Source organism: Trifolium pratense, linkage group LG4 (assembly GCF_020283565.1).
Source record: "Trifolium pratense cultivar HEN17-A07 linkage group LG4, ARS_RC_1.1, whole genome shotgun sequence".
NCBI lineage: Eukaryota > Viridiplantae > Streptophyta > Magnoliopsida > Fabales > Fabaceae > Trifolium > Trifolium pratense.
The window spans coordinates 9,849,299-9,864,665 of record NC_060062.1 but is presented as its reverse complement, the minus strand read 5'-3'; the positions used below and the strand labels follow the sequence as shown (position 1 = coordinate 9,864,665).

At 31.3% G+C, this 15,367-nt stretch overlaps 2 protein-coding genes across 3 annotated transcripts; both read right to left on the bottom strand.

The window, feature by feature from the left end:
* Positions 1-881: 881 nt before the first annotated feature.
* On the bottom strand, positions 882-1,733 carry LOC123922085 (putative bark agglutinin LECRPA3). The gene has a single exon (XM_045974829.1). It carries the CDS (start codon positions 1,731-1,733, stop codon positions 882-884), a length of 852 nt encoding a protein of 283 aa, XP_045830785.1.
* Positions 1,734-9,705: 7,972 nt separating this feature from the next.
* On the bottom strand, positions 9,706-14,277 carry LOC123923346 (probable LRR receptor-like serine/threonine-protein kinase IRK). Of its 2 annotated transcripts, XM_045976033.1 has the most exons (4): positions 13,981-14,276; positions 13,266-13,403; positions 11,869-13,162; positions 9,706-11,331 (listed from the first exon to the last, which is right to left on the bottom strand). In XM_045976033.1, exons 3-4 carry the CDS (start codon positions 13,038-13,040, stop codon positions 9,876-9,878), a joined length of 2,628 nt encoding a protein of 875 aa, XP_045831989.1. In that variant the 5' UTR covers positions 13,041-13,162; positions 13,266-13,403; positions 13,981-14,276; the 3' UTR covers positions 9,706-9,875. The 2 variants fall into 2 exon arrangements, with proteins under 2 accessions (XP_045831989.1, XP_045831990.1); XM_045976034.1 differs by having other exon boundaries at positions 11,869-13,403; positions 13,981-14,277.
* Positions 14,278-15,367: the final 1,090 nt, after the last annotated feature.

The following is a 15,367-nucleotide window of genomic DNA, read 5'->3' as shown; positions in this document are numbered from 1 at the left end:
TATATATATATATATTTTAATACAAACAAATTTATGATGTCTTTTTTATAACAACAATGACAATACGATTAGGAATTACATATATTTTTTTTTTTAATACAAACAAACTTATGACATTTTTTTATAACAATAGGGACAATACAATTAGGAATTACATCAAGTGTTTGCAAGTTTCAACATTAATCAAATCTCAATTGCAAAGTAATCCAATAGAGAAGGTAATCGCACTAACAAATTCCAAATATGACCTACAAATAGAAATCAGATGCGAGTAAATTATTTAACATTTTACTTTTAGAGTATTATTTAACACTTGCATTTTTTACCCATTCTTAATTATTTTCCCTTCTATCTTTGAACAGATTCTCATTTTTTTCATTCCATCCATCTCTATTTTCCAGGCTCTCTCTTTTCAAACAAGGAGTAGATGAAAAATCTATCAATTTAAGGGGAGAAAAAATATTTTATCTTTATGGTTTCAGAAACTATCACATTCAGATCTTATTATATTTGACACAACTGCCTCAATAATCAAATACAAAAGTGCAAGAATTATGTCATTGAAAGTGGCATTGGATTGGTTTCATCTCAATGAGGAAAAGAAAAAAGACAAGAAATTGAAAGAGAAAAGAAAAATGAAAGGGAGACGCCACATCTCCACCAAAAACCTTAAGGCATTAGGTTAATGAGTCATCTCTCTTATAAATTCAACATTCTCCCCATACATAGTCGATGTGAGACTTAACCACTTCGTTCCGCTAGCTCAGCTCCTCGGCTGCCCCCCAGCCTCTTCCTAATACATATAAGCCATACTCAACACAAATAAAAAAAACACACTAGGATGTCATTTATTTGATCTCACAATAGACCAAATCAAATCATCAATAGCTTGCACTAGTAATATTAATGACATTGTTGAAACTGCTCCTTGTAGCTGTGTTCAAAACTGAAGTGAAAGACCATGAAAGGATGTCATTTATTTGATAGTTCCCTGACGAACCAGATATACCAACCGCAACCATCTCCGGTAGCAAACATTTCAAATCGAGCATTTGAGAAAGTGTGGAAATTTGACCATCATCGTCAGTGACGATCACGGTTAAGTTACTAGATGGAGAGTCATATTTGATATTTACTTTCAGTTTTGTATAACCTTCCCCATAGACCCATCTCCATTTCATTGTTTTGGCTGAATATAATGAGTTGAGGTTAATACCAATATGTGCATAGTTTGGATCCCATGGATTGGCATAATTGTCAAACTCTACACCAACAAATCTATTGAAAGCATTCTTTGCATCAGCTATGCCGAGAAGTCCTTCGCGTGAGTTGTCCGGAATTGTGACATTTGCAAGGTCCGTAAGAAAGAAGACCAGCCCATCACTGGGCGCATGTTCAAAGTTCAGTACTTCGTATGTAAATGAAGTTTCAAAACTGGCAACATTTCCAGTACTACTGTCCCAAATGGGCACTAAATATTTATACAAGACACGGCCTACAAGTGAACCAGTTCGAAGTGGATCGGGCATCGACAAGACACCATCGAGATAAACAATGCCACTTCCTAGGAAAATTAGATCAGCTGTTTGATCACGGGTGAATTTCGTGATGTCGAAGGAAACCCTATTTTGTGAGTTAGCTTTTTTTGCTAGAAAGAAAGTTACTAAGATGACAAAAACAAATTTGGATGAAAATAGTTTTTGAGTTGCAAGATTTGAGAAAGATAAAGCCATGGTACGGTCAAGCTTAATTTGATCGGTGCTAGCTAGAGTTTGTGAATAAGGATTGTAAGTTTGTCACATATATATTAATTAGTTTTTGTTGGATTATGAGGGGCGGCTAGAAGATTATTCACATTGGACCTATTAACAACCATATAAGTGATCTGAACACTACATCGTTACCCAAAACCTTGATATTAGGTTTATGAGTCCTATAACTTGTAAATTGTTCAACCCTCATTTATCTAATCAATGTGGCACTTAAGTCACGTCACAAGTGAGTCATTCAATTCTTTATGTTTTCCCTCTAGCGGAAGCTTTTTCAACCACATACACTTGCACCGTCGTTGCCATTGTTCAACGGGAGTCGCTGCTTGACCACATTTTGTCAGGAAGACTTTCGATACAAGGAGCCGACTGAACCCTTCGTTGAATCATCGACTTTGATACCACTTTTTGGTCACGAGGGGGCAGTCGGTCTATCATCCACATTGAGCTCAGAGCAACCATACAAGTGAGTTAGACATCATATATCTTTATCAAAAATATTAAAACATTAAATTTATGAGTCGTCTTACTTATAAATTGTTCAACCAACTCCATTTTTCTAAACGACGTAAAAATCACCTCACACATGTCAAACAATTTTTTCCAACAACAAATAAAAATACTACATGTGTTAAAATCGATGAATTGAAGCAGACAAAAGGACCTAGATTTGATTTAGTCATTAATATATTTATTTTTCTCAATTAATATATTTATTTTTTTCTTATATCGATGAGTAGAAAATAAAAAAATATTTATTGAGATTCCATTTCTAGCCGGTAAGACATTAGCACTCCTAATAATAGACGTTACGTTCGATTAAACATGTTTTTTTCTACACATAACACGTGTTTATATTGTTTTTTAATGAATAATTAATAATATCTTAATTATTTTAGTTTTTTCTTAATTATTTTAGTTTTATAGCAGCTAAAACGAGATCCGCATTTGTAGCATAAACACGTGAACGTAACAACCAAAAAACACTGCTCGATCGTAAGAAACACTTTGAAAAAATTACACAAATTAAGGAAACACATTTTACATAGTTATTTTCATTTAATACTCTTGTAAATTTAAATGTATTCCATGTATACTCCTGTTTAATTAGTTTTAATTCAACTAACTTACTTATTTTTAATATTTTTCTCAAAATGGTACTTATAAAAAAAACCAGAGGGAGTAATTTTAAAATGTGGTTGCCACTGTGAAATTATTTTAAATTTTCACAAAATATATAAAACACGACATTATTATATTAGTTTAATAAATATAAAAGAATTAATTAAGAAAGATCATTTCATTGTAACCAAATTTTATACAGTCGGTATATAGAAATTATTCTCTTCTTATAATTAAACAATATACCTTATATAAGAAACCACTAAATATATATCAATTGTTTGAAATTTGAAAGTTTGTTGAAAATTACTAGTCCCGCACCCGTGCGATGCACGGGTGTTATGCGGTATTTTATATTATAATGTTGAAAAATCATTCGTATAAATTGAAACAATAAGTATTATGAAAATTATAATAATAACATCAACAACAACAAAATAATAATAATAATAATAATAACAATAATAATAATAATAATAATAATAATAATAATAATAATAAAAGTGATGTAAATATAAGATAGATATTTAAGATGTATTTATACATTTCGAAAAGATTACAATGGATCCTATTGCATCTACCAAAATAAGTTGGTAATCCATAAATTGTCATGTCACTATGAAAACGGTTTGTGGTCATACTCATACACTGTGCATTTGATTCTTAATTGGACACTATAATTCAATATATAGTATAAAAGATTAATTAGTGCGTATAATTTAGTAAAAACTATTATTATTAGTTGAGTGAGTGTATAACGAAAAGTCATAGGTATATATAAATGTAGGCATATGAAAAAGTGTATAGAGATGACAATGATGTAAGTAGAAGTGATGTGGCATTATTGAGTGATTTAATTGGATATAAGTGGCTGACGTGGATTAGGGTTAGATTAGTGGTTGCACAACTATCTAGGAATTATATATATAGATAGATGTTTATACATTTAAAAAACTTATTTATACATCACATTTGAAGTTACTTTGGTATTTTCTTCATTAACATTGATTAGCAATATCTTTAACTCATTCTTCAAAATAACTATGGAAATGACAACATATAATTGACCATGAAAAACAATCGATGTTGAAAAATAAGTTTTTATTTATATTATAAATCTCATTGGAGGATTCTGAGTTGGATAAACTATTTCATTATCTCTTACAAAAAAACTACTGTATTATCGAATTTGACATTTATATTAATTTGAAACTGATTGCAGCAAAGATAAACTAACTTAACTCATATTCAAATATCGAATATGATAAAAATCATACAGGGCATAACAACCATTAGTAAATTTTATTTTATCTATTTTTTTTTACTAACATTAGAAAGTAGTCCTGACAATCGACCAACTCCTTATATTTACAAAGATTGGACAAAAGATTATTAGCAAAAACATTAACTTTTTTGAAAAAAAAAACAATAAAATACACAAAATAATAAAATGAACAAAAAAAAATTAAAATGAATAATAACCCAAAACAATAATAATAATAATAATAATAATAATAATAATTAGATTTAGTACCCCACATTAAATGGATGTAAGTGGATGATGTGGCTAAATGAAAAGTTTTCATTGGTTTGTGGATTAGGGTTTAGATAGGCAATTCTACAACTATCTAGGATTTATATATATAGATACTATGATTTGTAGGTGGCTTAAAAACTGCTCATTGAAGATGCTTTCAAACATAACATCTTATTAACTGCACTTGTAAAAAAAATCCTTCAGTAAACAAAAATCTTATTAATTACGGCTGAAAAAAATAAATGCCTACAATTCTTCAATGTAGTTTTAAGTATCACACTTTTACATATTATTGGTGTCAATAGAAAACTAGGTGACTACAATTCTTCAATGCTTCGATAAATGATGTATGCTTAGTGTAAATAAATACTCCCTCCGTCCCAAAATATAAGCAAAAATTGGTCAACAAAAGTGGATGTAGTTGGTCCAAATCTTTAACCAAATACATCACGTTTTTTTATTCACTTTTGCTTATATTTTGGGACGGAGGGAGTACTTCAACTAGATTTAATCCTAAACAAAATAACCATAAAATAATGAAGGAAACAACAAATTTGGATTTGTTTTAGTCCGCAAATGTAATCAATTTGTCGGTGACCATTAAATTGAGATTGAATTGTTCGGATTTTAAAATCGACATCACAATATTAAAAAAATTACATTAATATGTATTAAAATTTATACCGTCCGATCTCAATTTAACGGTCATAAACGCTGAGTGCTTGAATTTGCTAACGGCAGCAAATTCAAATTCCGAAAGAACAACTCTAAAACTGATGCATTACTTAGAATCGTAATGATCTACTAAATGCCTTCAAAGAGAGTGGATTCTGAAATTCTATCTCATTTTTCCTTGCTCCATTTTTTCTACCAAGAAAGGGTTTGAGCAATTTCTTAAACACCTTTCGAAAACCGGAACCGCGACATCGTCGTACTTGTTTGACCTGAGTCACAAGAGGTATTGTTGGAGCAACACTAATAAGTCTTGGTTGAGACACTGACCTTAGAAATCTTGGTTCTGATAAGCTTCTTTGTAACATTGCTTTGTTGAGTTGAGACTCAAAAGATAGTCTCTCAAATTGGTCTAAGAGAGTACTCTGTTCATCTCCAAATCTTTTTTGAATCATTGATATTTCATCCATATTGGTTGTTGTTTTGTTGTGATAATTTTTATTAGGTGATATATTTTTATACACAAACATAATGTGGCTTAAAGTGGTTCATTTGTCTTTTGTATTAGATTGGATTAGAAGATTAGATTTGTAAAATACTAGGACTCCTTGTCCAAGCAAGGTATCGGACACATGAGTGATCATAGGAATGTGGCAAGTGAAAAAAGTTGTCAAATAGTGATTACCATTGCAATCTTATATGGATCACAATTTTCTGCAATGAGTTTTTGTCATGTAGCAGTCAATCTCGATTGTTTATTTGAAATCAGACAATTCAAGATTCCACATCAATTTTCATGCAATCAAACGATCTTAACGTCGATCTAGATTAGACGGAGAGTTTAACTGTGCCAGCCGCGAGTCCAATTCCATATAATATATATTGTTTGAATTAATAAAACCCTCAAATTAACAAGAGATTGATGAGAGGCCCTTATAGACGACACTTCATCAATATCGAGCTCTAACATCCAATATGAGCCATTGAGACATTCGAGTGGAACCCAATTTATTTGGACTTGGACCATAGCGAGTTTGTGCCTTGTGCATAATGGACTTTGAGTCTTTGGCCAATTCAAAATACCTTCTAATATTTCTCTTAAGAAATACGACAGAGTACTAATATCCTAACCAACATTTGAGTCTAACAATTATTTGTTCGAGAGTTAAATATTAATATGTGTATAGATTTACTGAAAAATATCTTTCAGCTTTAGTTCACATTATCCTCAAAGAATTTTTATAAAAAAAAAAGAGGCATTAGAAGAACATTTATTATTTTGTCTAAGATGATTTCTCTCCCGACCCTCCGCATTTCTTTTCTACCCCCTGAATTTCCGTTTTTGTCCTTGGGGGTACTGCGGTTTATACAAACCGAATTTTTTTGTCATGCTAAAAAATTTCGGTTAATATAAACCGAAATATTGTGTTCCAATTTTTTTTTCAGATTTCCTGAATAAATTCTGCATGAGACCCTCAACTTCCACAATTTATTTGAAATACTAAACGATGTCCGATTTGAGTAAACGACTACTCGTTGAAAATCTTAGGGTGTCAAGAATATAAATATATTTTTTGTTTTGAGGGTTAACTATCCAATTGGTTCAGTTTGACCAAATAATGGGTACTGGTACAGAAACAGAGCAGAAACTTTTCTCAAACTTGTAGGTAGATTTTCTCATACTATACTTAATGAACTTTAACAATTTCGGTGTCAATCTTGTATTACATTTTGTCGTCTTTACACTAGATTAAAAATCATTAGCATACGACTTATATTCAGAGAGTTATGATAAATTTACCACAGATATCTCTACAACATTTGGCAGAAACTTTTCTCAAACGTGTAGGTAGATTTACTCATACTATACTTAATGAAATTTAACAATTCCGGTGTCAATATTGTAGTAAATTTTGTCTTCTTTACACTATATTAAAAATAATTAGCATACGACTTATATTCAGAGAGATATGCTAAATTTACCACAGATAGCTCTACACGAATTTTCACATAAATCGTTCTTCTTTTTGGGGGGTAAATTTATGTTATTTCGGTTTATATAAACCGAATTTTTTTCCCATGTTTAAAAACTTCGGTTCGTAAAAACCGAAGTTTGTTGGCAAATTTTTTTCAAACCGCAAGAAGCAAAATGAGATTTTTAGGGGTATAAAAGAAAGACGGGGGTCGAGAGAGAAATCATCTTTATCTAATCATAAAGAAGGCCAAAAAATTTCACCCAAAAAAAAAACAAAGAAGGCCAAAAAAAAAACATATTGAGGCAAGGTTGTCTTGTTTCAAGAATCATACATAAAGGACTAAATGTACCCCCACAATTGATAGTGAAATTACACAAATTATTTATATTTCTCTCTAGAAAATTGTTGATGACTTTTTGAAACAGCATTTGAAATGTTTAGAAGCGATTATCTTTTTGTTTTAGAAATAAAATCCAAGTGAATTTTGAATCTTCATAAACATTACAAAGCAATATTTATCTCCACTAAGACTTCTAATTTGACGGGTCCAAGTAAATTTATGTGAAGAACCTCAACAATATTTTAATTTGAAATTGTATTTTTTTTTTCGATCAAAACTACTTTTGACCTATTTTTCTTTAAAACTAACTTCACATACATTTTCTTTCTCAAAACTAATTTTCGAAATATCTTCTTTTTTGGTCAAATAGTCTAATGACTAGGCTCACACATTTTAAGTGTGGAGAAGTCAATAATCCAGGGTTCGAATCCTGACCCCCGCAATAATATCCCTCGTAGCTACCAACTGAATTACACTTACGAGCCTTAGAATATCTCTTACTAGATCAAATTTTGATAATTTAAAAATAATGTTCATACTTATATGATTAACCTTTTATACCAAATCTATTTATCTTTTTTAAAAAATAATGTTCATACTTATATGATTAACCTTATTGAGGCTATTGATTTGATATCATTGTGTTTTCACATGTAAACCTAAAGGTGGAAAGGGATCAACTCCCATCTTATTGCACATACTTGATTACTTAAAAACTTGTGCATCAAACTTCATACTTAATTATTTTTTCTTCCACCAACTACTAAATGGTCGTTATTATTAATTTATTATCAACATCATCATCATTATTATAAAACAGTATTTTGGTGATCAATATGAAAAAAAATAAAAATTGGCCACATCTAAAAATTTATTTTATCTATCAAGTATGCTACTAGATAAGATTATAAGAGTTTATTTCTCAAAAAAAGAGTTTATTTAACATTAAAATTCTTAAAGAGAGTTTGTCGTTTATTTAAGTTCCACAAAACTTGAGGGATTAATGTCTGCAGTTTCGCACAGAGAATACCTGATTTACACCCTTCGTTTGTTTTTTTCACAAAAAATAAAAATTGTGTGCATCATCATCTAATTAATATATGGTAACGTGAATTTGAATCAACAAGCAACTTCAAGCACTAGATCATGATAGTATTATATTGTGTGTGGTCTTTCAATTAGACATCAAACAGAAACAGAGCACATTGGTTGAACATGACCATTATTATTACCTTGCAATGCACCATATATAGTATCATTTGTAAAAAGCTTGTTAATGGTGGTGCTTTTAAGGACTCTTTGTGACTAGTGCATTGATGATGTCGAAGAAACATATTCCATTAGTGTGTGTGTGTGGTAATCCTATACACATTTTCAAATTATCTTATGATCTATTAATGAAAAAAATAGTTATGTTTAAGAGTGAGAGATTAAGTCTCATATCATCTATAAATGAGTAAAATATTAGATATATGAGAAAGATGATTATATACATAATGTCTTAAAATCTTGAATGAAGGTGTGGTGTTTCACTCTCAAACGATACTATAGAAACAAATAAAACTCTCAAACGATACTATAGAAACAAATACAAAACTCTCAAATGATAAATATTACATGCATGCTTCTTAATTCTTTGATTAGTATGTTTTTAATATATAGCATATATATTTATTTAATATTCTTAATATTACTTCAAAAGATGTACTACTAGTATTCTTATAGGGAGGAACGTTTTTCTATGTCCAAAAAGAAAAAACAAAAACCGTAGTTTTAGCTTGGAGTATCAATAAAGCAACCAAAGTGCTTTTTACTTTACTTTTTTTTCTTTTTCTTTCTTTAATTCCTCTTTCCTGGCAAATATTATTTACTGTACAAAATCAAATAATTCTTTAGTGTATTGCACATAATGATCATTTCTTTTTTGACCAAACATAATGATCATAATGAATGGTTCATACATTTAATTTAATATGTATTTAATTATCCATATTAATTAAACAAGTAGAATTTAACTTCTAAAGTCTATTTAATTTGTTACAAATTTTTGTGTAAACAATTAACAAATCTTGCGGTTTCTGAATCATTAGTTTTTGTCTTTTAGATGAAGATCGAACTGTCTATTTTACGAATTTGTATTTAAGATTGAACTATCTTACGATTATCAATTGCAAGTGAGTCTTATTTCCATTCGCATAGAATCCGAAGAAAACACCAATGTATTAACTAGCCGATCGAACTAGTGAATAAAAACCTAAGTAGTACAAAATTAAGAAAGAAGAAAAAACAGAGTGAAACTTTCAATTCATAAAAACTCAAACAACAAAACAGAAGCTGAGAACAAAATTGACTAAATATTAATTCTTTGCATGTATTTATAACTTCAAAAGCAAGTAAACTGAAGTTTTCTTCACCAAGTATGCAATATGTGTTACATTCCAATCTCTATACTTCAAAATTCATTGTAATTCCTCTTGTTGTCCTTCCGAAGAGCATTCAATCGTCTCTAATATGTTAACAACCTCAGCCATATTCGGACGATTTGATGGTACATGTGATGAACAAACCAACCCTAATTTAATCATAGGAATCGCTTCCTCGAGCGAAAAATTACCAACAAGTTTCTCATCAACACATTGCTCAACTTTTCCATCCTCCAATGAACTTCTAACCATGTCACATAGAACAACAACATCATCATCCATATATTCCACGGGTCTTTTTCCGCTCACAATTTCTAGAACCAAAATTCCAAAACCATATACGTCGCATTTTTCGGTTATGTTAACCGTTCGACAAGCAAACTCAGGAGCCGTGTATCCAAGTGCACTTTGAATTTTGCTGCTCAAAACACAATGGTCTAAAGTTGGCAATAGATTCACCAAACCAAAATCTCCAATTTTTGGTTCATCACAAAAATCAATGAAAACATTGGTAGATTTCATATTATAATGGATTATGTTCATTTGGTGTAAATAGGCCAACCCTTTTGCAATTCCTAAAATAACCTTGAACCTTGCACTCCAAGAAAACACAATTTTGCTATTATCATCATGAAGAAGCTTATGCAAATTCCCTCTAGAAAAGTACTCATAAATAATTAGTTGAAATGTTGAATTCCAATAATACCCGTCAATTGCCACAAGATTTTGATGCCTAATTTTTCCAAGTTTTTGAACTTCTTCCTCAAAATCATCGTGCAACTTTGTCAAACTCGAACCTATAAGCTTCTTGATTGCAACAGACTTCTGATCTCGAAGAACAACACAATAAACAATTCCAAATCCACCGCGGCCGATTTCATTACCTTCTTTAAGAAGATTATTCGGCTCATCGGTAAATTCAACATCACCATTAAACATCACAACTTTTCCACATTTCGGATCTTTTTCCGGCGAAGATCTATAGTCCTTCCCATCAGGTAATCCAAATGGAAAATTAGAATGTGAATTTGAAGACCTAACATGAATATTCAAAAAACTAACAACAATAACACCAACAACAATAGAAATAGCTGCACCAATAGCAATAAAAACAGAAATACTAAGCATTATCTTATGATGATGATGATGTTGGTTTTGTAATGAAGTTCTTGAATTGTTGTAATTTGAATTAGGGTTTAAGACAATAGGTTTTGGATGATAAGATGAACAAGAGTGGTTAAGAACAGAACCACATAACAATGGATTTCCAGAAACAAATGAAGCAGAGATTTTTTTGAAGAATCCACCAATTGGTAATTCACCTTGAAGATTGTTATAGGAAACATTGAATGAGGAAAGATGTGTAAGATTTGTGAGCTTTTTAGGTAAAGTTCCAGTGAGTTTGTTCCATGAAAAATCTGCATGTTGAAGATTTGTTAGGTCTGCAATTGATGAAGGGATTGAACCAATAAGCTTGTTGTGTGCAAGATTCCTGTTACATATTCCATGAAATTCACAAAGAAAAATTATTTAGAAACCATGATGATGATATTAAAAAATTTAAGTTTTTGCAGTAGAATCTGTTTGGATTTACTTATTTTAGTTTATCTACCGTCATAAATACTTGTGAGACTATCTGTAAGAGCTTATGAAAACATCTTATGACATGTCCATAAAACATTTTCGGCTTTCTTTCAAAAGCTCTCTAGGATAGCTTATGAAAGCAACTTATAGCTTATATGAAAATAGTATGATTTTCATTTATCTTTTGTTATAAAAATAACTTATACAACACTTACATGATAAGCACTTACTGTTATCCAAACATGGCCTTAATACATATATCCCAACAGAAGGTTTTTGATTAGTGCACTTTGTAGCACTGACACATGCGATTATATTCAATTAATTCATTTTCTAAAATTATTATCTGTGTTGACGTGTCAGTGCTTCATAGAGTTGTTCACATCAACCATATAAGTTATAAAGAATAGAACAGGAAAGATTATAAATTATGATAAGAACTTACATAGATGTGAGTGCTGAACATTTTGCAATTTGGACTGGAATTCTTCCACCTAACAAATTTCTTTGTAACCTCAATTCATTAAGTGAAATTGCTCCTTCTATTTCACAAGGAATGCTTCCATTAATCTTGTTATCACTCAAATCAAGTATATACAAAGATTTAAGCTCTCTTATACTCACTGGAATAGACCCAAAGATATTGTTGTTGGAAAAATTCAACACTTGCAAGCTTTTAAGACCACCAATACCATTTGGAATCAAACCGAAAAATCTATTAGAAGAAAGATCCAATATCTCAAGATTGTTCAATTCTATTATCCAGTGTGGAATACTTCCATTGAGAGAATTCCCTTGCAAACTTAAAAATGTGCTTGAGGTGAGTCTTTGTATCGACTCCGGAATTTCATCGGTTAGAAGATTATCACCGAAATCGATCAACTTCAAAAGTAAACAGTTTCCTATACTCTCCGGTATCCTACCGGTGAAAAAGTTCCTCCTTAACCTTAACTCTCTCAAATCATATAGATTTTGAATTCCTTCAGGAATCTCTCCATCAAGCAAATTATTCGAGAGATCAAGCGATTGAAGCTCCTTCAAAAACCACATTCCAGAATGTAACTCACCACTTAATCGGTTAGACGAAAAGTTCAAACTTGCTAACGAGAAGCATGAACTCAATGAGTCAGGAATTGTACCCGAGAGATTGTTTTTCGCGAGAGATAAAACTCTTAACGACCAACATTGTCGAAAAAGTTCATCCGGAATTGTTCCGAACAAACTATTTTCACTCAAATCAACAACTTTTAGATTCCAAAGAGTAACAAGAAGATCATGGTTTATTTCCCCTGTGAAATTGTTCTTGGAAAGTGATAGAATTTGAAGGAACTGTAATTTCATAAGGCTTTTACCAATATGTCCTGAAAGAGAGAATCCATCAAGAACAAGAGAAGCTACCCTATTTGTTGTGGGGTCACATTTGACACCTTCCCAATTGCAAGGACTATAATCATCTTCATTCCAAGAAGAAAGTTTGTTTTTTGGATCTTCTAAACCTGCTTTGAACACAATCAACCCTAACATGTCTTCATTGAAAGGTTGGTATAGTGAGATCACTAGGAAAGGATTGAAAAGAACAAGAAACAAACATAGGATGATGATGAATTGATCTTGCATTGTTAGATTGATATGTGGAATGTAGGAAAGTCTTTAGAAAAGGTTCTCATGAACATTGCTATTTCCATTTTCATGCACTTGGTAGGAAAGTGTTGGTAGGTCCCAATAAAGCATAAACCAAACTACATCATCAACAACAAACTTTTGTTACAACAAATATAAGAAAGTTTTAAGTGCAAGAAAAAATAATGAGTGGTGGGGGAGGAAACAAAAAGATGGTACTACCGTGTTTTAAATCATGGTTGCAGTAGCAATCGCAGTTGCGATCACAGTTGTGTCGTGATCTTCAATATTGTGGAGAATTGTGCTCTAAATGTGGTCTCAAATGCACTGGCAATGTGATTGAATAGGGATCCGGATTTCCTGATGTACGAAAAACACACATTTAGACACAAAACAATATGGGTCGTTAATTTGAGATCAGACGGCTCAAATTACACAATAACAAAATCAACCGTAAATGATATTTGTCATCCATTTAGATTGAATGGTTGAGATTGAAAAATGTTCTATGCAGCAGCAAAACAATTTCTGATTTCATAGACATCAAAAACATTGATAGTGGCAGCAGAAAAGACACAAAATGAAGTTAGACTTAACAATATAATCTTAGTGGATAATATATGACCAAAAAGAGCACTAAAAACAAACAAAGGAATAGACAAGACAGGCAACAACCATGTGAGGATAAAAAAGTAAACAAAGTAAAACAACTTGAACAAACTCACTTTTAACTTTATAAAGTTGAGAATTTTCCAAGGAAGAATGAAAGTTATGCACTAACCAAGAGGATTAGAAGTGTTGAATCTTGAATTTTTAGGTATAAATGACACAATTCATTAGATTTTATAAGTAAAGAAAACAAAAGTTTGTGAATGAGATTATGAAGGAAGGTGAAATAAAATTATATAAGAAAATGAGAAACAAAAGAAAAACTCACAGTATATGAATCAAAATGGTTCCATTAAGTCTTGTAGTTCTAGCTCTTTAAGCCATTCTTTTTCATCTTCTTCTGGTTATGACAAAGTGAGTAAAGTGAAAAATTTAAAGGGAAATAGAGAGAGTGTGAATGTTTGATGACTGGTGAGTGATGAGAGTAGCTTTTTTCCATCTATGCTTTGGTTATGGCCTACGAGGGGGAATGCTATGATGTGCATTGCATGGCGTGGCATACGGTTGTGGAACCCATCTTTTTGTTTTAGACAGATTTTCTGTGTCATGATATTCAAAAAAACTTTGTTGTCTTTTTCATATATATATATATTAAACAAAGAAGAGTCTGTAAGGCCTAACTCAACCGACAATACTGATATTGCTAGGTTGGACTCTTATACTCGGATTCAAACTCGAGGCCTCACAGTTGTGTGAGTGAGTTTAAGTGGTAATCACCTCTTCATCAACATTTAAAAAAAAAAAAAAAAAAGAATGTATCATTATTTTACTCAAGCATGCAAGATATACTATTTGTTCCTTCAAATTTACTCTTCAATCAATGATAAATTATCAATTGCAAAACAAAGATGCACAGAATAATAAACAAACTTCTGTCACTGAAACAATCATTCAGGACTGCACAGGGTTAAAGTACCATTTGGAAAATGGCTGTGTCACATTAGCTAGGAGGAGCCATACAAGTGATACTCATGATCTAGTGAGAGTAAGTAGAAGAGTAGGCTCGAGAGTTTGGTTGGGGTAAGGCCCCAATGCAAATGGATCCTTGTCTCTGTAATGACTCTGGTAATCTGGTTTTGTTCAATGCAACCTAATATCTACTTTCGATTTAGTTTTTGTTAGAATCTATAGCTTTAGTATAAAACAAAATCAAAAAAATTATAGATGTATTTCTCTGAGCAGCATAAAAACTCAACTACTCAAGGCCTCACCAACTTTAAATTGATGTGTATATTTGTATGAATTTGAACAGACTTTCCATGGCTATTTTTTGGAGGCTACTTTCCCCACTACCATTATCAGTTTCAAACTACGCATTCAAAAAAATATATTAAATTTTGCGCGTCTAGATGCGTTCTACAAAACAACTTGTGCAGTCCAGATGTGCACTTCGAAAAATATAGATGGTTTTTTAGTAGTGAATTGAAGACTGGGTAGAAAGTAGCAACCCTCTTTCATCATTTTCCTACTATATTAAGATAAGTGTTACTACACCATAAATTCCAACAAGTTTTCTGTTTTTCACTTTCAATCAATTACTAGGAAGTAGGAACTGACCAAGAAACTAAGCCATGTTTCAGCAAGTGCGGAAACAAAGAGATGTAACAGAAATATTTCATCCTATACCACTATTATTACTTCTATAGGAACAATAG

Bases quoted from the DNA above. Each gene is read 5' to 3' on its own strand.
- LOC123923346 (XM_045976034.1), bottom strand. From the start codon at position 13,040: ATGCAAGATCAATTCATCATCATCCTATGTTTGTTTCTTGTTCTTTTC. The intron at 11,332-11,868 runs GTAAGTTCTTAT...AATATGTAACAG, and splicing joins TGTTCAGCACTCACATCTAT to GAATCTTGCACACAACAAGC.
- LOC123922085 (XM_045974829.1), bottom strand. From the start codon at position 1,733: ATGGCTTTATCTTTCTCAAATCTTGCAACTCAAAAACTATTTTCATCC.